At 36.1% G+C, this 26,448-nt stretch overlaps 1 protein-coding gene across 6 annotated transcripts in view; it reads right to left on the reverse strand.

Annotated features, from left to right (window-relative positions):
• The window catches only part of LOC135077432 (collagen alpha-1(XV) chain-like), a 110,711-nt gene that overhangs the window by 33,300 nt on the left and 50,963 nt on the right, over positions 1-26,448 (reverse strand). For all 6 annotated transcript variants that reach the window (XM_063971970.1, XM_063971968.1, XM_063971969.1 and 3 more), the window contains exons 2-3: positions 17,295-17,344; positions 12,932-13,431 (exon numbers count right to left, since the gene is read on the reverse strand). In XM_063971970.1, the coding sequence (XP_063828040.1) occupies positions 12,932-13,431; positions 17,295-17,344 (550 nt within the window). The remainder of the gene's footprint in view (positions 1-12,931; positions 13,432-17,294; positions 17,345-26,448) is intronic.

Raw genomic sequence — 26,448 nt, forward strand, 5'->3', positions numbered from 1 at the left:
GATGGGGCAGAGAGCGTCCACGACAGTCCTCCATCGCGTTCGGTCTTGAGCTTCGCGTTTGATCTCGCTCCAAGTCTTGCCGATCCTCTTCGCCTCGTCTGCCACAGTGCGCCGCCAAGTTTGCGTTTTTCTTGGGGGTTCCAATCCAGAGCCTGCTTGGGGATGTGACCGGGATCCCTTCGGAGAGTGTGGCCAATCCACTTCCACTTGCGGCGCTTGATCTGCTGGTCGATCGGAATTTCGTGACAGTGTTCCAATAGCTAGCTAGCAGAACATAGTTCTAGCTTTCTTTTAGCATTTTAAGGGATGTATGTACCATAGCGCTAAGTGCGAGTTGGATTTTATGTTTATCATGAAAGGTTGGTCCGTCCTGCAAATATTATGCTGACATTCGAAGACAGAAAGACGTAGGCAGAAGAAGTAGTGACCTTATTCAATTTTCATTTACCTTTTTTGTGAATTTTTATTCACCTTTCCGTGGAAGAAAGGGCTACTAACAAGGGCCACATCATTGAAAGTAGATTTGAAATGACATTGACAATACAATTACGCCCGTATGCACAAACTTTACTTTGAGGTCTCACAGTGCGCGCGGACGCTATCACAGAACTCTATTCAGAGCTGTGCGTTCGATTTGCTGCTTCACTTAAGCAAGTATCGTTTGTGAATACGAGCATAAGAGGATTGTACAAGCAAGATAATAATAATTTTTCATTGTAATACTTTGAAACTTTTAATATTCCTTTTAACCACAAAGAGAAAGGAAAATATGTTATCTCGAACTTAAAAGTTGGAAGAGTAAAATATTTTATTGAAAATTCTTTGAATGTAAGAAACAGTTGCTTTGATATTTGGACTTTGTGTTAAAACTTGGGTTGGTATTTCAAGAAAGCCTTGTAAGTTATATCTTGAGTATTTATGATTGTTTGTCTAGTAACTACTTAGTAGGTAAATGCATAAAAATAGTGGTAACTTAGTAAGGCTAGTATCCCACAAAACTAACCAAATGTACTGAAAGTACAATTTTATTAATCAATCAATGAAAATTGCATATAACTTATACACAAAATCGATCATTTGCTCATAGTCCAGTCAATGAATGCCTTAACGACGGTGTAGAGAGAAATCCGTGGAACACAATTTCTGACCTCGGGACTTTATTTAGCCTAGTTAGGTGGTGAACATAGCAAAAGTCCACGCCCTTAGCCCTTGAGCCGGCAGGGAGAGGGGGGTTTAAAGGTACCACTTTTCGGTTTTTCGCTTAATCCTCGGAAACTATGCGTCCTAGTGACATGACTACTATGAACCAAAAAAAGCTTATTCAATTTGCTACAGGTGAGACCGTCAAGTTTTTCTATATCTTGTATAGTTTTTGCGGCATTTGCTCTAGAAGGTCTGTAAAATTGGAAATTTAATTTTTGTCTTACATGTTCCTATCAGGAGAAAATCGACTAAATCAACATTGAGCAAACACTATAGACATGCGGGAGCATGTTAAGCCTAGTTCCAGGGAGGGGACTGCACCGTGCGTATATTTAGACGAACCAATTGGAGCCACTTTTGACTCCTCATCATTCAAAAACTACTGTGCATTAACTCTTTAAATTTGGCTCATGTATTGAGACTTGCAAGATATACATCAGCTTTAAATTTCATAAATATACCTCAAACGGTTATTTAGGTATTGACGTTCAAAAATCGACATTTAGAACACTAAAATCTATCTATCACCTGTGAAATGTTAAAATTTACTGGTTTTTTATTTGTTCCTTTGTATTTACATAACTACCTTTCTGGATGCCAAATTTGAACCTTCGAGGTCATCTGGAAGTGGTTAGAATTTGGTCTATAGGTCAGACATGTAGATTTTTGGACGTCAATACCTAAAGAACAGTTTGAGGCATATTTATGAAATTTGAAGCTGATGTATATCTTGCAAGTCTCAACACATGAGCCAAATTTGAAGTGTTAATGCACAGTAGTTTTTGAGTGATGAGGAGTCAATAGTGGCTCAAAGTGGTTCGTCTTAATATACGCACGGTGCAGTCCCCTCCCTGGAACTAGGCTTAACATGCTCCCGCATGTCTAGAATGATTGCTCAATGTTGATTTAGTCGATTTTCTCCTGATGGGAACATGTAAGACAAAAATAAAATTTCCAATATTACAGACCTTCTAGAGTAGATGCCGCGAAAACTATACAATTTATCAAAAAAGTTGACTATCTCACCTGTAGCAAATTGAATATGCTTTTTTTGGTTCATAGTAGTCATGTCACTAGGACGCATAGTTTCCGAGGATTAAGCGAAAAACCGAAAAGTGGCACCTTTAAACCCCCCTCTCCCCGCCGGCTCAAGGGCTAAGGACGGGGACTTTTGCTATGTTCACCTCCTAACTAGTCTAAATAAAGTCCTGAAGTCAGAAATTGTGTTCTATAGTTTTCCATCTATAATGCTTTATTGACTGGACTATCATTCACGTTCCTTCTAGAACAATCCAAATGAAGCAGCCCACGGTTAACATCCCGTTGAAACCCCGGCTGGTACGGTCACACTGACTAGCTTCGGCCTTATCAGAAGATGTTATGATGGTTCACAATATTTACGCAGTTTACACTCTCGACAGACAGATTATAAACTAACGCTGTACAATTTTACGATGACATAGGTAATTTTGTTTCAAGGTAAAAATGACCATCAAGTGGCAGTGGGCGGGGCACATAGCTCGTAGAGACGATGGCCGTTGGGGCAGGAAAGTTCTCGAGGGGCGACCACGGGCTGGAAGACGTAGCGTGGGCAGGCTTCCTACTAGGTGGACCGACGATCTGGTAAAGGTCGCGGGAAGAGCCTGGATGCGGGCAGCGCAGGACCGTTCATTATTGAAAACCTTGGGGGAGGCCTTTGTCCAGCAGTGGACGTCATTTGGCTGAAACGAACGAACGAACGAAAAATGACCATGCTGTTAAACAACTTTTAATTCCCAATTTATTGATCCTTACTTTTCATACCATAAGAGTGTAAGTTCTTTCTAAATATAGCAATCCGAATGAAGCTACTGCCCCGGTAAGCATCCCGTTGAAACCCCGGCCGGTACGGGAGCGGCAAATCCACTGATTTACCGGCTTCGGCCTTATCATAATCTGCCACGTCCCTCATACTTCACGCTGAGTTACTGCCCGCCTCCACTATTCAAATATCTCAAGTGAAAAAGTTTTGTGGGATATATTGGCAAGATTTTTAAGTTGAGAATGAAAGTTTGAATTTTTTACTTATTACATACTTTATTTTTATACTAGCTTTTAGCCGCGGCTTCACCCCCGTGAAATTTCGTTTGTCACAGATCGTCATAAATGATAGCCTATATGTTATTCTGGGTTATAAACAATAATACTGTAAAGTTTCATCAAAATCTTCAGTAGTTTTTGCGTGAAAGAGTAATAAACATCCAGACATCCAAACTTTCGCATTTATAATATATGTAGGATTCCCAAGAACAGTATTTATTCTAAGCATTTTAAAAGAATCAAATTTTATTTTACATTGGGATTTGGGAACAATAAACACTCGTAGTTCTATGAAGTACCTAAGTTTTTATTTCATTAAAATAAATAAAAGTATTTTTATACGAACTATACAGCTCAAAACTACAAAGCTTTTAAGTGATTTCAACGTTATTACCTACGCATAAAATTATTAGCGAATGAACTAGAAGGTACCTACCTATACCTCAGTATAAAATGAATTATTTCATTTTCATTATTTTTTTTAATGAAATGTAAACAAACGTAATGACGTCATTAATTTAATTTTGATAAATTAACTTCTCACGATTACCCACATTCTATCTTATTAAATCTGGGTCAAATATTCAAAATACTTTTGTCTACATCTTTATATCAGTGTCGCTCTCAGACTCCATAACTCTTTATTAATTATCCCAATTTATACATGAAATAAGACTTCAAAGGCCCTTGATACAATCGTCATAAATCTTGATGTAGAGGGTTATCAAGCGGGATTTACACGTTGCTATCCTACTAATATTATAAATGCGAAAGTTTGTAAGGATACATTTATGGATGTATGTTTGTTACCTCTTTCACGAAAAAACTGTACGAGGACAAAAGCAAGAATAACTGTTTGACTAACAACATAAATCTATACTTATAATAAATCTGTAGAGAGGCCAATTCTGTACATGAAATATATTTTCAAAATAACTATCAGGGGGTGATTAGTGATCGATACTGATGCCAAAAATGCAATCAGTAAAATTTTTGTCTGTCTGTCTGTCTGTCTGTCTGTCTGTCTGTCTGTATGTTCCTTATAGAAACAAAAACTACTGGACGGATTTTAACGAAACTTGGTACAATTATTCTTCATACTGCTGGGCAGGTTATAGGATACTTAGAAATTCCCACGAGAACGGGCATTAGCGGGAAAATCCTTTTGTATGAAAAATCTAAACCGCTTAAGTTAGACGCTTGAAATTTGGCAAGCAGGTACCTTAGTAAACTTAATGCTTTGTTATAACAGGATATTGCAAAATTCCTACGGGAACGGGAATAAGCGAGAAAAAACATTTGTATGAAAAAATATAAGCCACGTAAGATTGACGCTTGAAATTTGGCATGCAGGTACCTTAGTAAACTTAAAGCTTAGTTGCAACAGGATATTGCAAAATTCCCACGGGAACTGGAATTAGCGGGAAATTCCTTTTGTATGACTGACTCACTGACATACCCACGCACAGCCTAAACGGATAAACGTAGGCACTTGAAATTTATAAGGGACGTAGTTTAGGTACCGTAGAGGTGCACTAAGAAAGGAATTCCCGAAATTCCCACAGGAACAGGAATTACCTGGAAAATCCTTTTGTATGAAAAATCTAAACCGCTTAAGCTAGACGCTTGAAATTTGGCATGCAGGTCCCTTAGTAAACTTAAAGCTTAGTTACATTAGGATATTGCGAAATTCCAACGGGAACGGGAGTTAGCGGGAAAAAACATTTGTATAAAAAAATCTAAACCGCGTAAGATAGATGAAGGGGGTAAAACGGGATCCACGCGTACGAAGTCGCGGGCGGCCGCTAGTATTGTATAAACATTTGAAAGAGAGGCTGCCAATGTGACTTAGTTTTTTGCGCTGCTGAAAAGTCCAAAAACATGTATTGTGACTTTTCTTATAATAATATCTACAATTTCTAGTATTCTTAAAAAAAAAGCGAAACCTTAATAAACATTTATAAAGTAAGATTCAATACTTTTAAACACACTTTTGATTATATTGTAGATATTTCTAAGATTGTTCCTCTTTAATGAACGCTATTCCTAATTATATCATAGTAGAATAGTGTAAACTCCCTCACCGAATGAGATCACGTATGAAGCGAGTTAGTTCGAAATGAAACGACGAGTTTTTCAACGTGTCTCACCTAATGGCAGTCGAGTTTCGTTTGTCTACAATATCGGATGATTTATGGCTTAAGAAATACAAGTTTGTATTTTTCCGAGCACTGTGAGTAAGAGAAAGATGGATTATCATGACAGCCTCTTTCTGATACGTCGGGTAATACAGATCTAATTTCATACTCTAGGAAATATGGCGGAGGCAGTTTGTCTCTGAGGTTCATATAGTGTCTAGTCTAGGAGCTGATTTAGTTGTCATAATTTCACGCATATTTTTGCATTGACATTAGTACGAATTGTCTTGTTTGCCTTACTTAGAGCTTGTAGGTATTTTAGGCAGTTAATTCGTTACCTGTTTTTAATAAGGAAGCAAGTACCTACTTAAGTCCCTTTCGTGAACTTATTGATTAACCAAAGACAACTGAAATCATAATCCATAGCGTCATCTATTATATGGTCAATATACCAGAAGATTAATAAATGGTTTATCCGTAGTACCTACTCTCAAACGTAATTAAATAAAATACTTATTTAATCTCAATAAACTACAGGTGCGTTAGAAGCACTTGATATTTCGTGATTCAGTAACCAACTGATATCTAAGAAAGTACCAGCAAATATTGGTAACAAATAATTAATGTAGCTAAACGGTAAGTATGCATACGACAAAGATAACACTGATTCTACTAGTAAACGCGCAATTAGATGGAAAAACAAAGGATACACATACGTATGCATCCGGAAAGGATGTACAAAACAAATTGTCTGCTCGTTCCTTTAGAGGTCTCTTCAAAGAAAGTTCGAACAAAAACGTAGCGGACTTCTCCGAGAAACCCCACTCAAATCCTTGGGAAAGAGTCCCAAACCACCGTTTGGTCTCTTATGTGGATGTTGTGGGTCAAGTTAAGAGTGAGGAACATAGCTAGAATTTAAGCAGTGCTCCTAAAAACTTAACACCTCGGACATCGTTAAAAATTATGGTTCATCTACAACTTCTTAGATATTAATATTTGTATTTTCTTAAGCAGCTCAATAGTAGTTCAATGAATTATTCAGTTTTATTTTGCTTTCATGTGGAATAAATCAGAAAATTTTGGCTATTATGTTGGCAGAATCACTGCGTAGCGCTCTACGCACCAGCGGCATAGCGGCCATTATGGATCATGTACTTGACAACCACATTATGTAAAGGTTTCTTATTTAATTTCTGCACAATACAGACATTGTTGAGCATATTGGTTATATTAATTGTTTGAGATTTCTTTGTACAATTTTTTATCAAGAAAAAGTATGTAGGTATGATAGTATGTCCGTCATCTGTATCCATTGCACTTCAGCTTGAATTAGGATGTTCTTCTTCTTTTTTGCCTAGCCCTTTCCTATTTTATCTGGGATCGGCCCTCCGTATCATGCGTCTCCTTGAATCTTCAGCTTGAATTAGGACGCTGTGCGGAAATTCCCAAGGATATTTTCCACCCGCCCACTCTCACAGCTTGGGCGCCACAAAGCTGTTCAAAGTTCGAAGCTGTGTGCCCACAGTTAATACAGGTACAGAGTTAGGTTTCCCGCCCGAACTAATACTGCATCATGTGAGTTTGTCGTGCGATCGAACAGAACTTGTTAAATTATTTTATTTCATTCAACTTTGTTAATAAAAGTTGCGTTTATGAGGTGATGGCTGAAAATCGTTTATTTAAAGTTTACTTTCTGCTTTGTAGAAAAATTAATTAGTATTAACGAACCAAAATGTATTTATTGATTTACCTATGCATCATTGATATACTTATTTCTTTTATTCATGAATAATTATAGAGTCTTTGAGTCTTTTATTCACAAGGAGATAGCTCTCGGTATGCATCACACCTAATGGAAACTGATGTAAAAAAAAAACTCAGTAAAACTCATTTATTTCTGTAAGTAGGCTTTAAAAAAGCACTTTTACACGTCCCAGTATTAACCCTACCACTGCTTCAGGACAATAAATGGGCCAGTGCTGAGAAGAAGCAGCGCAAGAAACTCAGACACTATTGTCAGCTTGATAATTAGGCTTAAGGTGGATGCGAGCTTCGCCCTGAATCCTCAAGTACTGAGGAACTGGCTATCCTACCTCTAACTGCAACAACGCTGTTGTCTTAGTACCTACCTTAATTAAAGACCCAATCAAAAAATGTTAACACGCTTACTGTCAAAACAATCCGCCTAAAAACAATTGCCGTCTGTCTTTTAATATAACAGCAGTCAAAGTGTTCACGACTTCATAACACATTATCACAATAAAGGAATATCTTTTCCTCATAACAGATAATATCTCCGCAACACAATCCATGGAGTCCCACGATATAGATAATACGTGTAATATTGTCCCATTGAAGCAAACGCCACAAATAAGAAATGGAGAGGAATCGGAAAAATTGGATTCGGCTAAAGCCAGTTCAATATAAAATTGAGGCCAGCTAGGAAGTGATACTGAAACACTGTGTTATGAAAGTGAGCTATAAAATTGAAATGTCTGTGTAGATGTTAAAGACACACGTTAAATGTTTTGATTATGACTTTAGCTAGACTTAGGCTGGGTTGCACCATCTTACTTTAACTTTGACAAACGTCAAATATCTGTCAAACTCCATACAAAAAGCATCGGTTATCGTTAAAGTTACGGTCAAAGTTAGGTGGTGCAACTCATTTTGAATTTAAGGAATGTGAACAAAACTGCGCATTTCCAAGTATTTCTGATGCTTGGTAATTACAACTGGTTGATTTTTTTTTCATGCGTAGGGGTGTGTCACGGTACAATTTTTTTTACAACAATTTATAAATTGCTCAATCTATCTCTATCTATCTATAGCAGCCTTTGGGTTCGCCTTCGAACATAGGCCTCCTCTTCAACCCTCCACCAACTTCTGTCCCTGGCCACACGCATAAATTGCTCAATAAATTAACATAATTTAAATTATCACATTACCTGGTTAGGTATATACTGTTTACTAGATAGCGAAGTGTCAGTACCTAAACTAAATTCACCTTAAGCAAAATGGTTCTGAAATATTGTGTCACTTTATAACACGATCTTAGCAAAAACACGTTGTAATATCATATTTTTGTAGTCAAAAACATCACTACTATCAACCAAAAATTCCAGAGCTCCCAACTTTTCCATTTCCACTTAACCTAAAGGATTTAAACTCCGCTAAGTTATTCGTCGTCACTTTAAAAACTCGAATACTCAGCTTAAGCTATTTTTAAACGTACTGAGCTATCCTAAATGGCATATTTATCGTCCGCCGTCAGGCACACTGAACGGGCGCAGACATTTCACTCATAAAAAGCACATAAAGTGTTTGAGGAATTTGCATGAGCTCTGTTTCTATTGAATTCTACACCAAATTGTCGTTGTAAAATGCGCTTTTTCCTCTATAGTCGAGAATAGTCTTACGCTGTATATTGACAAACGATGCTTGCTTGTGAAGCAGCAAATCGTACGAACAGTATTGAATGGAGCTCTGTGATTTTGTTCGTGTTCGGGCGTCAAAGTTATAAATTAATAACATCTTCCTCATTTTCTTACGTGTAAGTACTTACTAGGCTTAACAAATATGCTGAAACCTTGAAAGACCTGAATATTTACTTCAAAGACCTCTCATAATATCTTAAGCTTGAATCTGAATTCTGAGTTTGAATTTGAGACTTGCGTCATTTCCTATTTTGGAACTCAAGTTTAATTCAGTGTGACATGTTTAAAAATACTTTGTGATTCAGTTATTCGAATATCAATAGGACAGATGTATTCGGTATGCGCATAATATCGTGTTAGTTCTAAATAAGCTGGTTTAAGTGAAACATTGTTAAACAAATAAAATAAAATAAAAGTATAAAGATTGTTATGCACAAAATATTCAAGAATATATGAAGTTCAAGTACTTATTGATAGATTTCCATTATGAAGCCATACGGGATCATCGCATTCTTGTCACAGATCAAATATCGTGTTCAAGTATATTAACACTTGCGAAAGTAAGCAAATACACACTGCTTTGTGTTTGACAATAAAAATCCATTCACTCCTAGGTGTGAAAATTCACATAAATACTATCTTCATACCCAAACTGTTTGCTATTTTGTGCCTCTAATACTAAAGTTCAAAATGGAGTCTGTAATTGATTCAACATAATACTTACAAAATGTCAAATTAATGTAAACTTATCGCAACAAACAATGGCGGCAATGTGAATATTTGCATGAGATTTTGTATTTTTATCCAATGTTTTCTTTCGAAGCATTGAAAGACAAAAGCAGACACTACAGGATTTTTTTCATTCTTTTTTTTTTTTTCTCTTTATTTGGGACAACAAACAGTTACATTGAGGGCTTATGTACTAAATCTTAATAATTTGAAAATTTTGTAACAATGCAACCAGCACCATTGTCCACAGATAGGATCTAAAGTAGTAAATTGCAGAGCTTCGACAAAATTAAACTATTACTTAATGTGTAAATGATGTTAGGGTTGCGGCAAAGTTTTACAGTACAGTAAAAATTCGGCAAGCTACAAAATGCAAAAGAAAAAACGATTATTGCAACCAATGAGAATTCAATTATTATAATTAAGTTACACAATAAAATAGCTCTGAATTTGAGTTTTCTTTGGTCCTAACAAACTTTGTTGAATCCACAACCCTAACCGTGTCTTTACTTTGGTAGAAATAGGACTCTACTTTTTCTAAACTAATTTAATTATTATAACTACTGTGAAATCTTAATACGTAGGTAGGTACTTGTGGCTGCCTGTAGCTGACAGTAGTAAATATAATGTACAGTAAAACGTACCCTTCTAAATGTTTACTAATAAAACTTAAAAGGGTTCACATTTCACTTCCAAATAAAACCATATACTCAAATGTACGACCTTCCAGTTACAGGGCTGATATTAGCGTATGGACGCCCCAAAATTAGATAACAATTTTCGGGTACAGTCACGCGTAATAAACTCAAACTCCAATTAGCGTTTTAGAACGCCGCACACTTAGCCACTAATCGCTACACTTTCTTGCTTTCTTATTGTGCTGGCGGCTGAGTGGCCCGTCCAAGACACTCGTACAAGCACCAAAGAACTTGTGGCGGCTGCTACTAGTAATGGTGAAGTGTGCGGCGCTTAGTGCCGTGTACTTTATAAGTGGCTTTTATAAAACGCAGGCATAAGTAGTTAGGTACTCGTAAGGCAACGCACTGAATGCTGCAACTATGTAGTAGCGGACTGTAATCATCGTGCGTAATTTCTTGGGGATGCGAAGTTTTTGACTGATTTCGGTGCATTTAACTCGTAATAAATTACCATAATAATGCATGAAATACTGTCTAGTATGAGCGACGCAATACAGTAACAAGTTACAGGGCAATTTCAGTTTACTTTGATTCCTAAGATATAAAAATGCATTGCCTTTTGTGGCGGCTTGTAGTGGCCAAGTGTGCGGCAGCGCCATAAGGAGTTTACCGTAAATAGTACAGTCAACAGCAAATCTGACAATACATTTTGTTGCATATCAGCACTTGTTACCACTACATAAGATGCAACTGTTTAAGTTAATGTGCTCATTCGTACTTACACCGCCGAATTCATATAAACAATAACTCTGCCTAACACGTGCTACGCCAAGTGCGAAAACGTAGCGGGGCGTTAGCTTAATGAACTCATAACGGCTGATTTAATATCGGGCTGGTTACATTAGCGTTAGAATGAAACCGAGTTTAGTCAGCTGTAGTTATGGAAGGAGACACACGAATGCTACGGATCGTTAACAATCGCACGAGCTCTACCCTGATAGTCTGTAGTTTATTTTAACTGATAAAAGATAAAAAAAAAACTGTAACCCGACTACCAAAAAAAATCCGTTTCGTTAGACTCGTTCACATAAAATTAAATGTAAGTTCAAATTAAAAAGTCGATTCAAACTAACAAACACGAATTTATAACGATTAGATTATTCAATCAAGATCCTCATTTTTTAAACATGAGACTTCATCCAGGATGTTAGTGTCAGAATATTTTATCAATACCCATATATTTTTAGTTTCGGAGTCAACAGATTACATAGCGGTTTCCGTACACAGAGTAATAGATAGCCTATCTTATCTTATCATAAGTCTTAAGGAGCAAGTTCGTTCGTTCGTTCGTTTCAGCCGAAAGACGTCCACTGCTGGACAAAGGCCTCCCCCAAGGATTTCCACGAAGACCGATCCTGCGCCGCTCGCATCCAGGCACAGTAAGCAAGCAAGCAAGGAGCAAGTATCAAGTATTTTTTCTTCTCCAGTACCTACCTACAGAGCTGGATGCAAGGCGCTACTATCAGAATCACTAGGGTTTGCTCATGATCATAGGGGTTGTCATTCAGCAGTGACTGAGATGACGATGAGAGACATTTTCTAGTCTTATCAAAAACTTTAGACCTAGGGTGCTACTTAAAAACAACGCGCTATCCAAACTCAGGAACCGTGTGTGCGAAGCCACGGAGAATTCCAAATAGCGGGCCAATTTAACAAGGAAGCACTATAATTATGTACATAACACTAATCCGTTTAACGTTTATGTACCAGGCCATTGTCATAGAGAATACTAAACCGACTATTACGCGAATCAGTTTGATTGATCTTAGTAATCAATCTCATTAGATATGTTAATGATACAACAACAAGGGTATAATATGCTTAACCTTTGTGCGTGTGTTGTTAAGTTGGATTTGTGTAAGCTGTGATTATGTTGATATCAATGAAGTACAAGGCACGTGATGTGAAACAGTTCGCCTGCAAAATTCGACTTTATTTTCGTGAAATAAGGCGGCGTTTACGACAATAGTGTCCGCTCGGAATCAGATCAACTAACCATGTATTTTTTAATTCAGATAATAAAAAGTAAAATTGTTAACATTTCTTAAACATAGGTAGTTACTCATAGGCTAATGAAAAATGGGAGACAACTCACAAAGAAATGTTAACATCACAATTATCAAATTCCTACTATCACGATATTTGCCTTTGACCATTTTTTTTTTTAACACCTAGAATATTTTACAGAATACAGACTGATATGGGTTACGTACAAGCTATATAGGTAGAGTTCAACATCGTATAAAGCAAAACTGGATTGAAAGCAAACAAAAGATGAGCAGGTGAAAGAAACGTAATCTCACTCGGGACTGTGAATGAATCAAAGTTTCCTTATAAAATTAATAACATAGAAGCAGAGGATTTAATAGTGACTGATAGAATCTTGACCTGTTAAGGTTAAAGTTAAGGTAGTGTAACTTAGCTTTTAAATAAAGGCAGATTTATTTTGAAATGACTGTGCTCAAAGATAACTAAGGCAAAACAACTCATCAAGACGATGTTCTTTTAAATCTTTAAAATTCCTGGTGTGGCATAATAATAATAATCTATCAAATGTAGGGAGCAAGACAGTGGGTGTCAACCAGGACGGACAATATTTTTTTACTAGGAATATTATTAAGTATTAATGAAAATAATTATTTCTTACCTCAGCTGCCGTAGTTTCCTCAATCTCACTTCTTCCCATAAACAAAGTGTCATCCGTGTCCAGATAAATTTCTCCAACTGGTCCCGAAAGCTTTTCAGTATTGATCTCCAAGCAATCAGCGTATAACTTTACACTGTTTTCTTTCACATAAAACAGTAGTTGTGTCCATATTCCTTCTTTGACGATACGATTTACGAAATTTACTTCGCCCTTCGGTAGATGCTTGCTTTTGAGAGATATTGTGACTACGTCTGAATTGACTGGCGTGAAACACAATGCTAGTGTCATATCCTTGTCGTTCTCAATCGAAAATAGGCATGTTTTCTTGAAAACATCCAATCTGAATTCCACGGTTAGGGCGAAAGGTTGCGTTATTGTGTTACCGCTGGATGGTAACAGGCCAACATTTACAGCGATTGACGTCGTTTCGTCATTGAGAGTCAAATCATCGGTAGGTAAACCACGATTATCTTCGTACTCAAAAAAAATGTTGTAAACGTCTGAAAAAGAAAAAAAAAGTTGTATTTTGGTGAAAGTAATCACAAAAAATTTTCATAAAAAAAGAAAATACAATCTGAATATTTTTTGTGTGTGTTGTTGAAGTGATTTTTACGAAACCTTATTCTATTTTTAAGTCCCAAAGCAACCTCAATCGAAACTTTAAAATTAGGTCAATTTTTTGGGCATAAACATCTCCATTTACACGAATTTCTTATCTATCGCTATTTGTCAAAGTGGAAGCAAACAAATTGCTGAATTAGCAGCGCCTCCCTACTGTAGAGGTGCGTTTAGACAAGTTTGCTGTTTGTTTGTTGTTTCAATCATTTAAATCACCTGTACATATACTTTAAAATAGGCATGTTTAATGTACAGGTGATCTACAGCACATACACTTTATATTAATATATACGACAGAATATTTATTATAATAAACCAAATTAAAATTTTTAATGTCGTAAGCGACAGACATAATTTATGACAATAATTTTAATTTATGCGATAATTTCCTAGTATCCTCATGACAATATTGTTTACATCGTCTAGATAGTCTAGACAGTTTTTTCAAGAAGTCTTTAAGTTATAAATTAAGCTTATTTAAAACCTTCGGGTGTATAATAACACAATGTAGATTTGAGACATCGAATTTATTGGAACGCGAAAGTAAAAATTGTATAAATGTAGATATTACGTCTTAAAGACCAACCGGCTAATCTTCAAATCATTGGGGTGACACCTATGTTTAGCAGTGGACGTGTGTGTGGCTAAAATAATGATGATCTCATACAGTAAAAAGTCGAAAGAGATAAACTGAATTTCTTTGCGCTGCAGCGCTGTTTCCCAAATGGCTTATTTATTGTCCCGAAGCATCTAACCTACTGGTTAAGGTAATACTGAAACGTGTGAAAAAGCTTTTTAAAAGCTACTAACATAATAAATGAACTTGAATTTGACTATAACGTAATAAACCGTGTACCACATAATTCAGTGATAATCTAAACGAGGCTCCAAGACGCGCCTTTATATTAGCAGAAGCTGTTTTACTAATCTTGATCGAGTACTAATGGCGTCAGTCACGGTAGCTCTTCACTCCAATACAGTTGGTGTTAACAAACACGCCTCTGAACAATCTTCGAGTATCACGAAAGCATTAATACAAAACATTGTTGGTGTTTACGTCACTTTGAGTATTTAATTTTATGCGTGCTTAAGGGCCACTGTATCAATGCAGCTTCACGATTAGGCGACTTCATGCGTTTTAGCGACTGCTGTCACTGCGCCGAACTTCCGAAAAGCGACTCAATCGCCACGTTTGGCGTTTTTAGGTGTGTGGTCGCTGCATACAGCTACTAAAACGGCTCAATCGCCCATCCATAGCCGATGCTAAAAGTAGCATGTGTGCTGTGTCTCTAATAAAAAAGAATAAGTGTAGATAGAGCGTACCAGGCACTGATTCGTTTCAGCAGAATGACGTCCACTGTTGGACAAAGGCCTCCCCCAAGGATTTCCACAAAGACCGGTCCTGCGCCGCCCCGCATCAATATTACTGTCATTCCTTTCTTCGGTAAATCTCCCCGCATACAAATAGACGTGTCGCACTCAAGCTGTAAATTTTTCTTCATTCCAACCACTGTCAGTATGTATTATAAGTAGTAATTATTATTATTTCGATGTAACTGACAGTGGCTGATGTAACTTATTTGCAGATAGAAAGTAATCTTGAATTTCGGTGATTTTTGATTTACTTCAATTTGAGAATCATGTTAGAATAGAGCTTAAAAGGCTTAAAAGCTTAAACAGAGCTTAATCCTTTAACACTAGAAGTGCCGAAGATTACGACCCCCCTAAAAGCGCCGCTGGGTCAATTTTGTCCCAGCATATATTTTGTCACATTTTTAGTTTCAGACATGAACAATAAGGTTAAAACTATTTGTAGTATCCTTAAAAAAAGCTTTATCTATATAGTTAAATCAATATGTACTTATTTCTCTAAAAAATATTAATGTATTCAATTTTAATTTTGAATTATTAAAAGTTAGATATTATTGGTTTCATATAAAAACAGTCTCATATTACATGGTGTTATACTGTATTAAAATTATGAAATCACTACTTTAACTAGTCATTATTATTTTTGAAAGAAATATAAATGTCTTAAAAATAACAGTGCACATTTTGCACAAAGTTTTTTTGTATGGTTTTTTGTCTCTCTGGTGTACTATGTGTTTAGGAATGTCTATAGGTATGGTTATTTTTCTGTTATCCGTACACACACAGTGAAGTTTTTTACCCGTTACAATGAAAAGTATGTACGTTTAATTTTCAAAATTGTATAAGTCACACATTTTAAAAATGTATCAAATCATACAATGTATGAACTGGCCAATGTCTAGAAGCCGGATTACTAATGTTTGGCCAAAAAACGTTTCCCAAATTATCACATCGCAAACAACGTTTCGCAAATTTTCATTTGGCAAATTCTCATTTGGCAAATCAACTTATTGCAAACTTTTAATTCGCAAATGTCGTTTTTGGCATATTATTGTTTAGCAAATTATTGTTTGGCAAAGTATGTTTTCTTTCTTTCTGCAATACCTACTTTCTGCAACCTTACTATTTTCTGCAATCTCTTTGTTTTACATAAAATTCTTGTGAAAACCATGATCATCTGCATATGCTTTGATTTGTGGGTAACGGTGGGTAAGTATGTGAAATGTCAATTTGACCAAATAAATTATTTGGGATATAATATTTGGCAAAATAAAACATTTGCTATATAAACATTTGCCAAGTAAAATTTTGCCAAATGATAATTTGACCAAAAGAATTAGTTGCGAAAAAGTACAGTTGCTAAAAGTTCATTTGGGAAATGAAACTTTGGCGATAAGTTGTTTGCGAAGTGAAATTTGGCGAAAAGTAATTTGGCCAAACGGAAGGATACCCTAGAAGCCACCTTCCTACTAATATTATAAATGTAAAAGTTAGTAAAGATTGATGAATTGAAGGATGGATGGACTGATGAATGGATAGGAAGGATGAATGGGTGGATATATGCCTTGAACTAAAACTAAGTGAGCATGGATTCATGGTTAGATCGATGGATGTTTTTTCACTCTTTTACGCAAAAAATACTAAGCCGATCTTAATAAAACTTTGCAGTTTTATTGCAAATACTTCAGAATAACATAATATAGGCTATAATTTAGAATAATGTTCAATTATTTGGCCAAATGACAACTATAAGTGTAAAGAAATTAGGTCTTTCTATGATAAAATTAATTTCTCACGGGTGAAGTCACAGGCAAAAACTAGTACAATATATTTACATTTCTGCATCGTCACGAGTCACCTAAACGCTCATCACCTCTCCATTCTCGTATCTCTTCGAAACAAGGACTCTTCATCGAATTATTGTTGCAAATACCAGGGTGGGACAAAATTGACCCAGTGGCGCTTCTAGGTAAAACCGATTTTTATTTTTTTTCTATTAATGTTATAGCATCAAAAACATTAAAATATGATAAAATTCAATAAATTAGAAAAAGTCAAAAAGTTTCATGGACTTTCGTTGAAAAATAAAAAAGTTAGAGACGATCAAACTCGCGAGTGGGACAAAAATGGGACGGCGGCCTTTCTAGTGTTAAATAGAGTTTCCAAACCGAAACAAAACACGTTTTCACTTTACAGAGACGTAATCTCAGAAAAAAAAATTAATCAGTAAATCGTAGGCGTGAAAATACGGCAACTTTTAAATTGCTTAAATTCTTTAATAAACGAAGTGATACTTAAAGATTGTATTTATAAGCTTAATCCAGATTCTGTATTTTCCATTTGTGAAAACCTACAAATACTAAAAAGCGCTTACCTTCTGATTGACAGTTTACTGTTTGCAGCCACGAATAAATTATTATGTACCTGAAAAGAAACAAACATGATTTAATATTACCTGAATAAATTAAATACTACCTACTTAAAGGGTCAATATTAAATAAATTATAATTTCATTTAAACTGTTTATTTTTCCTACTTAATTAACAAATAAATCTAAATTGAATATTTGGATTTAAGAATAATCAGAAATAATATAAGATTGTAATAAGTAATTTTGTGACTTAAGTATCTCGATGAAAATTATATTCCTTTCGTACTAGTAGTAGCCAGAGCGGTTAGAGTTAACAAAATAATGGAGATTTTAAAAAAAGTTACAACTGAGCTTTATACAAACACGTGCTATGAAGAAATACATTATCCCCAATTATTATGTTATATGTCTATTCTTCTATGTGCAAAGAAGAATGCTTTCTTAAACAATTTCCTCTCGGTTGTTTCATGTATATTTATTACGTAGTATTTTTATCATCTCAAGGAGGGAAAATATATTTTTTCTCCCCTAAATTCCGTTTTCCTTGTCGGCTTTTATATTAGCAGATCGCTTATTACATAAGCAAGTAATACGATATTGTGATATAACGGATCTTCGTTTAATTATAACGATGATAATGTTTTGTTCGTAATAATTATTAGAACACAATATCAAAATGACTAATACTTATTTATAGGTACAAATTGTGAGTTGTAATGACCAAACAATTACATCCCAAAAGCTATGCTTTAATATCATCATTATTACAATTTAATAGTATGTAATGACACGTTAATAATTTAGACCAATAATTTATCTAACATTCTAGGACATTTTCGTCTTTTGATTCAATATTACAAGGAAAGAAAATGTACAATTAAAGAAAGTAAACCTAGAATCGTTTGTTTAAGCCACAAGGCTGACTTCAGACTATTTATTTTAAAAAAAACATGCTTTTAAGTCAAAATTACAGAAGGAAGAAAATATAAAGTTACAACCAAAACTTTATATGGATGGAACAACGTTATGGCTGGGTTGCATCATCTAAATTTAAAGGTAACTTTAACGATAATTGGTGTTTTTGTATGAAGTTTTACAGTTTTTTGACATTTTTTATATTTTATTAAAGTAAGATGAACCCAGCCTATAACTATATTTACAATAAGATTGATTTCAGTTTCATTGAACTGCAATCATTTCATAAAGTCTAAAAATTGACTTAATCTCTTCTCCCACACGCGTGACCCCGATAGGTCATCTATCAACACGGTCACTCAAACGAGTTAACCTTTTACCGTGCCAGTTGACATCTCACAGATCCCTTAGGGATGAAAAATGGGGGTCCAAACTTTACGAAATTGGAATAGTTAGAAACCCTAAACGGTCCCTGAAACTATAACTGCGATAAATATGTGTCACGTTACTTCTGCTGACCCATTTGGTATGGAGAAATGTTATTGATGACATTATTGTACCTTTTTACCTTTGGACGGTAGTCAGCATTTTTTTATCGATACTTCTGAGTTTTCTGGGCCAAGTTCCCATTACCAGAAAAAAACAAATGGCAACCCTAAAGATCTTAATTACCTATATGTCCTAAAATTATAATTGAATCATAAGAGCTAGGAGTAAAATCAATTTAAATTAATAAGCCATGTGCAAAACGCTCTTATGTAGTACCTACTGACGACAGCACATCAAACTAAACGCAGTGGGGTCTTATCTCGTTTTAATACAGGTTATTTCAGAACAAAGTTACCAGTAGTCTGACAAGCCGTCGAGTGTACCTATACGCACAAAAAGAAAAGAAAAACAATACAAACAACGCACAACCGACTGAAAAGTATAACACAACATTCACATTTTAAATAAAGATCTCGAATTAAAAAAAACAAGATTTCTTAACTCTGTCAAGTCGATTGATGATGATCATCACAAAACTTAATGTCTCGTTCACAACTTTTCCGTAACAAATTGATTTAATCAACACAGCAATCTCGAAATCACCTAATTAGTTCCAATCTCTCTGTACTCGATGATGAGGTCAATGGTTCTAAACATTTTACAAGTTATTTTATGGAGAGTTACTCAAATTTTACCGAAAACACAAAGTATAAAAATTTAAATAACTTGAAAAAAACGAATTACCTACCTAAGGTGGGAATCGTACCTACCCACGACTTTTTGCTTGCCGCTAGCTACTCAGATATTAAAATTGAATATTAACGAAAGACCAAAACATTTATTCAAAATGCCTATATAAGCATAATTATGGTCAGAAATCGGTTTTGATACAGATTTAATATTCTTGCACGTGTTAAATGTTCAAAATCAAAAAATCAAAATCAAAAATATTTATTCAGTTTAGACCACAAGTGGCACTTATGAACGTCAATAGAAAATAATAAAAAAAAGAAAAGGTAGCCCTTATGGGGCACTTTACATGTCTCCTTATCTTTTGGGCCCTACCAGCGCTTCGAGACAAACATATGGCAAGTGCTGAGAAGAAACGCCGGAACAAACTCAGTCACCACTTATTGCCAGGAATTATCTAACGGTAAGAATAGTCAAATTTAAGTACATCAAATATGTGCAGACTGAACTGACCACGCATCCTTGTCATCAATATCGATAGTGGAAATATCAATTACTGTAAGGGACAAAACACGACTTTTCAGGAGAGCCAAAAAACGATTTTTTTTTTCTTTATACCTCAATATCTTTTTATGTGATGTTACGATTTAAATAGTTTCTATGGCAAAGTTTCTTAGAATTTTCTGTTCTTTCATAATATAAACGCCAAATTTTCGAACAATGGGTAGTTTAAAAGATAGCATGTCCCTTACATTAAAAAAACGAGCTTGACTGTACCTTACAATGTTGAAATTTCACAGTATGGAATGTCGTGTATGTTGTAAGGTACATTTAAGAATAAACACGACAGTAATATTATTGTAACTTGACAATTTTAACATTGAAACCTGATGTAAGTAGAGGTTGCATTCGAGTATTCATTAATAAAACGAAGAGAAGAGATAGAAACAAGACAACTTAGTGTTCACAAATGCAGTTGGAGGCATCAAATACACATCACCAACAAAACATTTAGTCACTGATGATGCGTACGTCTGCATTTGTGAACAAGTTGTCTTGTTTCTATCTTTTTCTGTTCATTTTTACGCAGTTAGGTTTTTTTTTTCAATCATCGTTCGTTCGTTTTAGCCGAATGACGTCCACTGCTGGACAAAGGTCTTCCCCCAAGGATTTCCACAACAACCGGTCCTGCGCCGCCCGCATCCAGGCACCTCCTACAACCTTCACCAGATCATCGGTCGACCTAGTGGGGGTCTGCAGCACATTACGTCTTCCAGCTCGTGGTCGCCACTCAAGAATTTTTCTGCCCCAGCGGCCATCAGCTTTGCAAGCTACGAGCTCCATCCACTGCCACTTGATTTTAGCGATTCTGCGGACTATGTCAGTCACTTTGGTTCTCCTGCGGATCACGTCATTTCTGGTTCAATCACTGCGAGCATAGCACGCTCCATCGCCTTTGACCTTGAGTCTTCTTATGAGGCCCACAGTAAGCGACCACGTCTCAGAGCCATAAATTATCAAAGACTTTTGTCTTGAGACAGTGCGATATTTCAGACGTCAGAATATCACGAAGCTTCCTGAACGTTGCCAGCCGAGTTGGATTCGACGATTGACCTCTTCCTCGAAGTTAGACCTACCTAAGGCTGGTTTTAGTGTCACGCAGACCGTCAGTGCGGATCGCTCCGCACAGCCAATCTGTATGAACTGATAGGGAGCGAGCGATTCCTGCGGACCGCATTACTCTAAAACGCTTCCTCGAAGTTTACAGATCGGCTGTGTGAAGCGGATCCGCACTGGACGGTCCGCGTGACACTATAACCAGCCTAACTGGACTGTTTGTACTAGGTATACAACGTGTCCCAAAATTCAAGGATAAGCCGGCGCCGCAGGGTGGACCTAGACATGACTGCTTTAGGAAAAATAAGAAAAAAAATCTATCTCAATCTATTTTTAAGTTACACAATAAATTATGAAATTCGTCGAAAATTGACACCCCTTATGATATTTTACATTACCACGACTACAATTTTTCAAATACTTCAGTTTTTTTGTTTGTATCGGCAACTTAAGTAGTGCTGCTGTCCACCCCAATTCTTAAAACCCTCAGAATCCTTGCAGTTTTTACACAAAAGTTAATCAAAATATGATATTTCCTTAAAATTTTGAACGATTTTTACTTACACTCCACTTTGACTCGTCGTTTTGTAAAAAAACAGTATGAACACTACTGCGGCAAGTTTTTTATAAAGTTGACGCAACTATCCAAGACTCCGAAATGGTATAATACACTAAGAAAACTAGTCGCAAAAAAGATATGCGTACCATTTTTACAAGCACTTCGCTTGTTAGTTAGTATGGGATAAATCTTGCAACTGAATTTAAAACCAGTTCTCCTTAACCAATTGAGCTGAAATTTGGTATACTTGTGTAAGTACGATGACAATGCAATATTATGGTACCATTGAGCTGGATGGAGTATGAAGGTGGCCATAAGAACTCTTAATGAAACGGCGGAATTACATCTAGTTTGGGTTCGTTGGACTTGTCTTTTCGAGCACTTTAGTGCTAGATGATGTTCAGGGTCCTGATGATGAAGTCAAGAGGTGGCAGGAGCTGGCCATAGGAACTCCTAAACGAAACGGCGGAAGCTTATCGAGTTTGGGTTCGTTGGATTTGTCTTCCCGAGCACTTAGGCCATGAGATTGAGAAACAACTAAAAAGCTTAAAATAAAGTTGTAATAAAAAAAACTTATTTAAAAACACTTCGTTTGAAAATTATAATTGACTTCATCATCACGACCCTGGACATCATCTAGCACTAAAGTGCTCGAAAAGACAAATCCAACGAACCCAAACTCGATAAGCTTCCGCCGTTTCGTTTAGGAGTTCCTATGGCCAGCTCCTGCCACCTCTGACTTCATCATCAGGACCCTGAACATCGTCTAGCACTAAAGTGCTCGAAAAGACAAGTCCAACGAACCCAAACTAGATGTAATTCCGCCGTTTCGTTAAGAGTTCCTATGGCCACCTCCATACTCCATCCAGCTCAGTGGTACCATAATATTGCATTGTCATCGTACTTACACAAGTATACCAAATTTCAGCTCAATTGGTTAAGGAGAACTGGTTTTAAATTCAGTTGCAAGATTTATCTCATACTAACTTACAAGCGAAATGCTTGTAAAAATGGTACGCATATCTTTTTTGCGACTAGTTTTCTTAGAGTATTATACCATTTCGGAATCTTGGATAGTTGCGTCAACTTTATAAAAAACTTGCCGCAGTAGTGTTCATACTGTTTTTTTACAAAACGACGAGTCAAAGTGGAGTGTAAGTAAAAATCGTTCAAAATTTTAAGGAAATATCATATTTTGATTAACTTTTGTGTAAAAATTGCAAGGATTCTGAGGGTTTTAAGAATTGGGGTGGACAGCAGCACTACTTAAGTTGCCGATACAAACAAAAAAACTGAACTATTTGAAAAATTGTAGTCGTGGTAATGTAAAATATCATAAGGGGTGTCAATTTTCGACGAATTTCATAATTTATTGTGTAACTTAAAAAATAATTGAGATAGATTTTTTTTCTTATTTTTCCTAAAGCAGTCATGACTATGTCCACCCTGCGGCGCCGGCTTATCCTTGAATTTTGGGACACGTTGTATATAAGTGTCAACAACTGCCGAGTGTAGAGTATCCAACCTTTAGAGGAGTGGGTGCAACACGGACATTTGACATGATTTTGTCTTGTCCATGTTTCATTTTAAGACCCCCTTGTTGAGAGGCTCGACTCAGGCCATTGTGCATTGTGCCTAGATCTTCCACGGTCTCAGCCATGGCTATGATATCGTTTGCGAATCGAAGGTGGGTTATTTACTCACCGTTGATATTTATGCCGAATCCGTTCCAGTTCAGAAACAGTTTCGGATTTTTCAGTTCCCCCTGTCTGCTGCTGCAACTGGTTTCGAGTTTTGATCCTGAAGACGGAACGACATTGTGGCGTTTTCGTACAAACCTTTCAACATTTCGATGTATCGATATAGGTAGTCAATTTGACACCGTTGGAGAAACTGTAGTAGGTACTGCCCAGGTCTCGATCGAAGCTTTCTCATAGTCCACAAACGCCAGGCAAAGTGACTGACTATACTCCTCGGTCTTCTGTATAATCTGCCGTGGCGTATGTATGTGGTGTACTAAAGCGATTGAGAGATTGAGAGGCTGGAAGTCATCGAGCTTACGAGCGAGACCATTCGTAATGACTCTCGAAAACAGCTTGTAGACATGGCTCGGAAGTGAGATGGGTCTATAATTCTTCAACAAGGTTTTGTCGCCTTTTTTGAAGAAGAGTGTCACCACACTTCTGTGCCATACCGTAGGCGTTTTTCCTTCGAGGATGACGGAATTGAACAGCTTCTGAAGAGCCTTCAGCCCCTCGGTCAAAAACCCAACTGCGTAAAAATGAACAGAAAAAAGATAGAAACAAGACAACTTAGTGTTCATAAGTGTAGTAGGAGTGGGAGGCATTAAATGCATATCACCACCAAAAAAAGTAATTGATATCCTATATGCATATTAACGTAAGGGCCTAATTATAATAAATCAAAAAGTTTTAATTGAAGTAAGGTTCAATGAGTTCAAAAGTTAAAACCAACAGTTTAGGGTAAGGGCTGAATTGTATTATTAAAAGGAATTTACGTCCTTTAAATCATTTGTTTCCCCAAAAGTCGTATTCAGACGACTAAAAATGTTTAAGGTAAGGGACATTTTTTTAAAGATATCAACATTTCAAGTATACCAATCGATAGAGCCGAAAATTCTGAATGCGTTGGTATATATAACTCATTTTGGCCAAAATGTCCCTTACATTAATTGATACTTCCACTATCGATATAGTCTCGAACCTTGTAGTACCCTTTGGACATAAGGGTATTTTTTATATGTATCTTAAATTTGTTTATTGGCAATTCGACAAGGTTGTGTGGTATTTTGTTAAATATGGTAATACATTTCCCCAAGAATGAATTACCTATCTTATGCAACCTAAATGATGGAACAGCAAGTTTATTCTTATGTCTCGTGTTAAATGAGTGGACGTCACTTTTCTTAGTAAATAAATGTATATGTTTACGGACATACATAATGTTATCAAATATGTATTGCGAAGCCACAGTCAATATATTGATTTCTTTAAAAACTTCTCTAAGCGAGTCACGTGGTTTAAGACCGTATATTGCCCGAACAGCTCTTTTCTGTAAAATGAAAATTGATTCTATGTCTGCTGCTGAGCCCCACAGTAGAAGACCATAAGACATAATACTATGAAAATAACTAAAATATACAAGCCTTGCTGTTTCAACATCAGTCAAGTTTCTGATCTTTCTCACCGCAAAGGCAGCTGAACTAAGTCTTCCCGCCAAGGCAGCAATATGGGGGCCCCATTGTAATTTACAGTCTAGGGTAATACCTAGAAAGACAGTAGAGTTTATCAGTTCAATGCGTTCATTATTTACTGTAATATTAGTATTAACTTGTTTGACATTAGGCATAGTGAATTTTAAACATTTAGTTTTTTTTGCGTTTAATAGCAAATTATTAGTTGTAAACCAGTCTAATACTTTGGAAAGAGCATTATTCACGTCGTCAAATATTTCCTGACGCCTGTCAGTTTTAAAAATTAAAGAAGTGTCATCAGCAAATAATACTATCTCACAAAGGTCCTTTGAATAAAAAGGTAGATCATTTATATAAATCAGAAAGAGCAATGGTCCCAGTATTGAGCCTTGGGGCACTCCCATTTTTAGGGGGGCGCCCGAAGAGTTAGTTCCGTGAATATTTACTTTTTGTAATCTGTCTGAGAGGTAAGAGTGTAATAGGCTTAAGGCCTTGCCTGATACGCCATAATGTTCTAGCTTAAATAACAGAATTTGATGATCAACACAGTCAAACGCCTTCGATAAGTCACAAAATACACCAATAGCATCTTTTTTCTCCTGCCAAGCATCGAAAATGTGTTTGATAAGAGCAACCCCTGCATCGGTCGTACTTTTCCCTTTTGTGAACCCATATTGTTTTTCATGAAACAGTTTATTTAAGTTAAAATGAGACAGTAGTTGATTGAAAATAATTTTTTCAAATATTTTACTGAGCGCAGGTAGTATCGATATAGGTCTAAAGTTGGATGGGTCACTTTTGTCTCCTGCTTTAAATAATGGTATGATTTTACTATGTTTCATCAGGGTAGGGAACTGACCTTCGTTAATACATTCATTAAAGATATGAGCTAAATGGGGAGCTATAAGAGGAATGATGGGTTTTATTATGTCTGTTGATATGCCCCATATATCCTCTGTCTTTTTTATATTTAGTTCTTTGAAAGTTTTTATAATAACTATGGGGTCTATTTGTCTAAATTTTAATGGGCTATTGCAAACATCAACACAACCCTCGAGAAGAGACATTGCCTGATATGAACATGAATTAAGATTGCTTGTTGTTATGATTGGTACATTTGAGAAGTAACCTTCGAATGCGTTTGCTACCTTATCATTGCATTTAATATACTTATTATCAATTTTTAATGCGAATGTGTCATCCCGAGATATAATTCTACAAGTTTCTTTATTAATACAATTCCAAGTAGCTTTAATTTTGTTGCCAGAGTTTTTTATTTTGTCACGTATGTAAATAGATTTTGCCATAGTACAAACTTGTTTAAAAACTTTTGAGTATTTTTGTACATATTCTAATTAATTAGCGTTCCACGTGTATTTGAAATACGGTTATTATGAAATTCTGTAAGATGGTTTCCGCACAGAGAAGCTTTATCGACGTGGTTTAACTAAACAAACAATATAATTAGAATGGGTAGGTCTGCTAACCTCCGAAGTGAGAGGAGAAATGGGAGTTCAATGGGTACTTTTTCACTGACTAGCTATACAGGAGTTGAAGCGGTGGGAACGAGAGGTATAGATCCATGCCTATACTCGACGCAAAGACTCCTTGTAGGTTTAAAAAATTACTTATGGCCCCCGAACAGAGATACACACTCTCCAAACGTAATATAA

The sequence above is a fragment of the Ostrinia nubilalis genome, chromosome 13 (assembly GCF_963855985.1).
Source record: "Ostrinia nubilalis chromosome 13, ilOstNubi1.1, whole genome shotgun sequence".
Classification (NCBI taxonomy): Eukaryota; Metazoa; Arthropoda; class Insecta; order Lepidoptera; family Crambidae; genus Ostrinia; species Ostrinia nubilalis.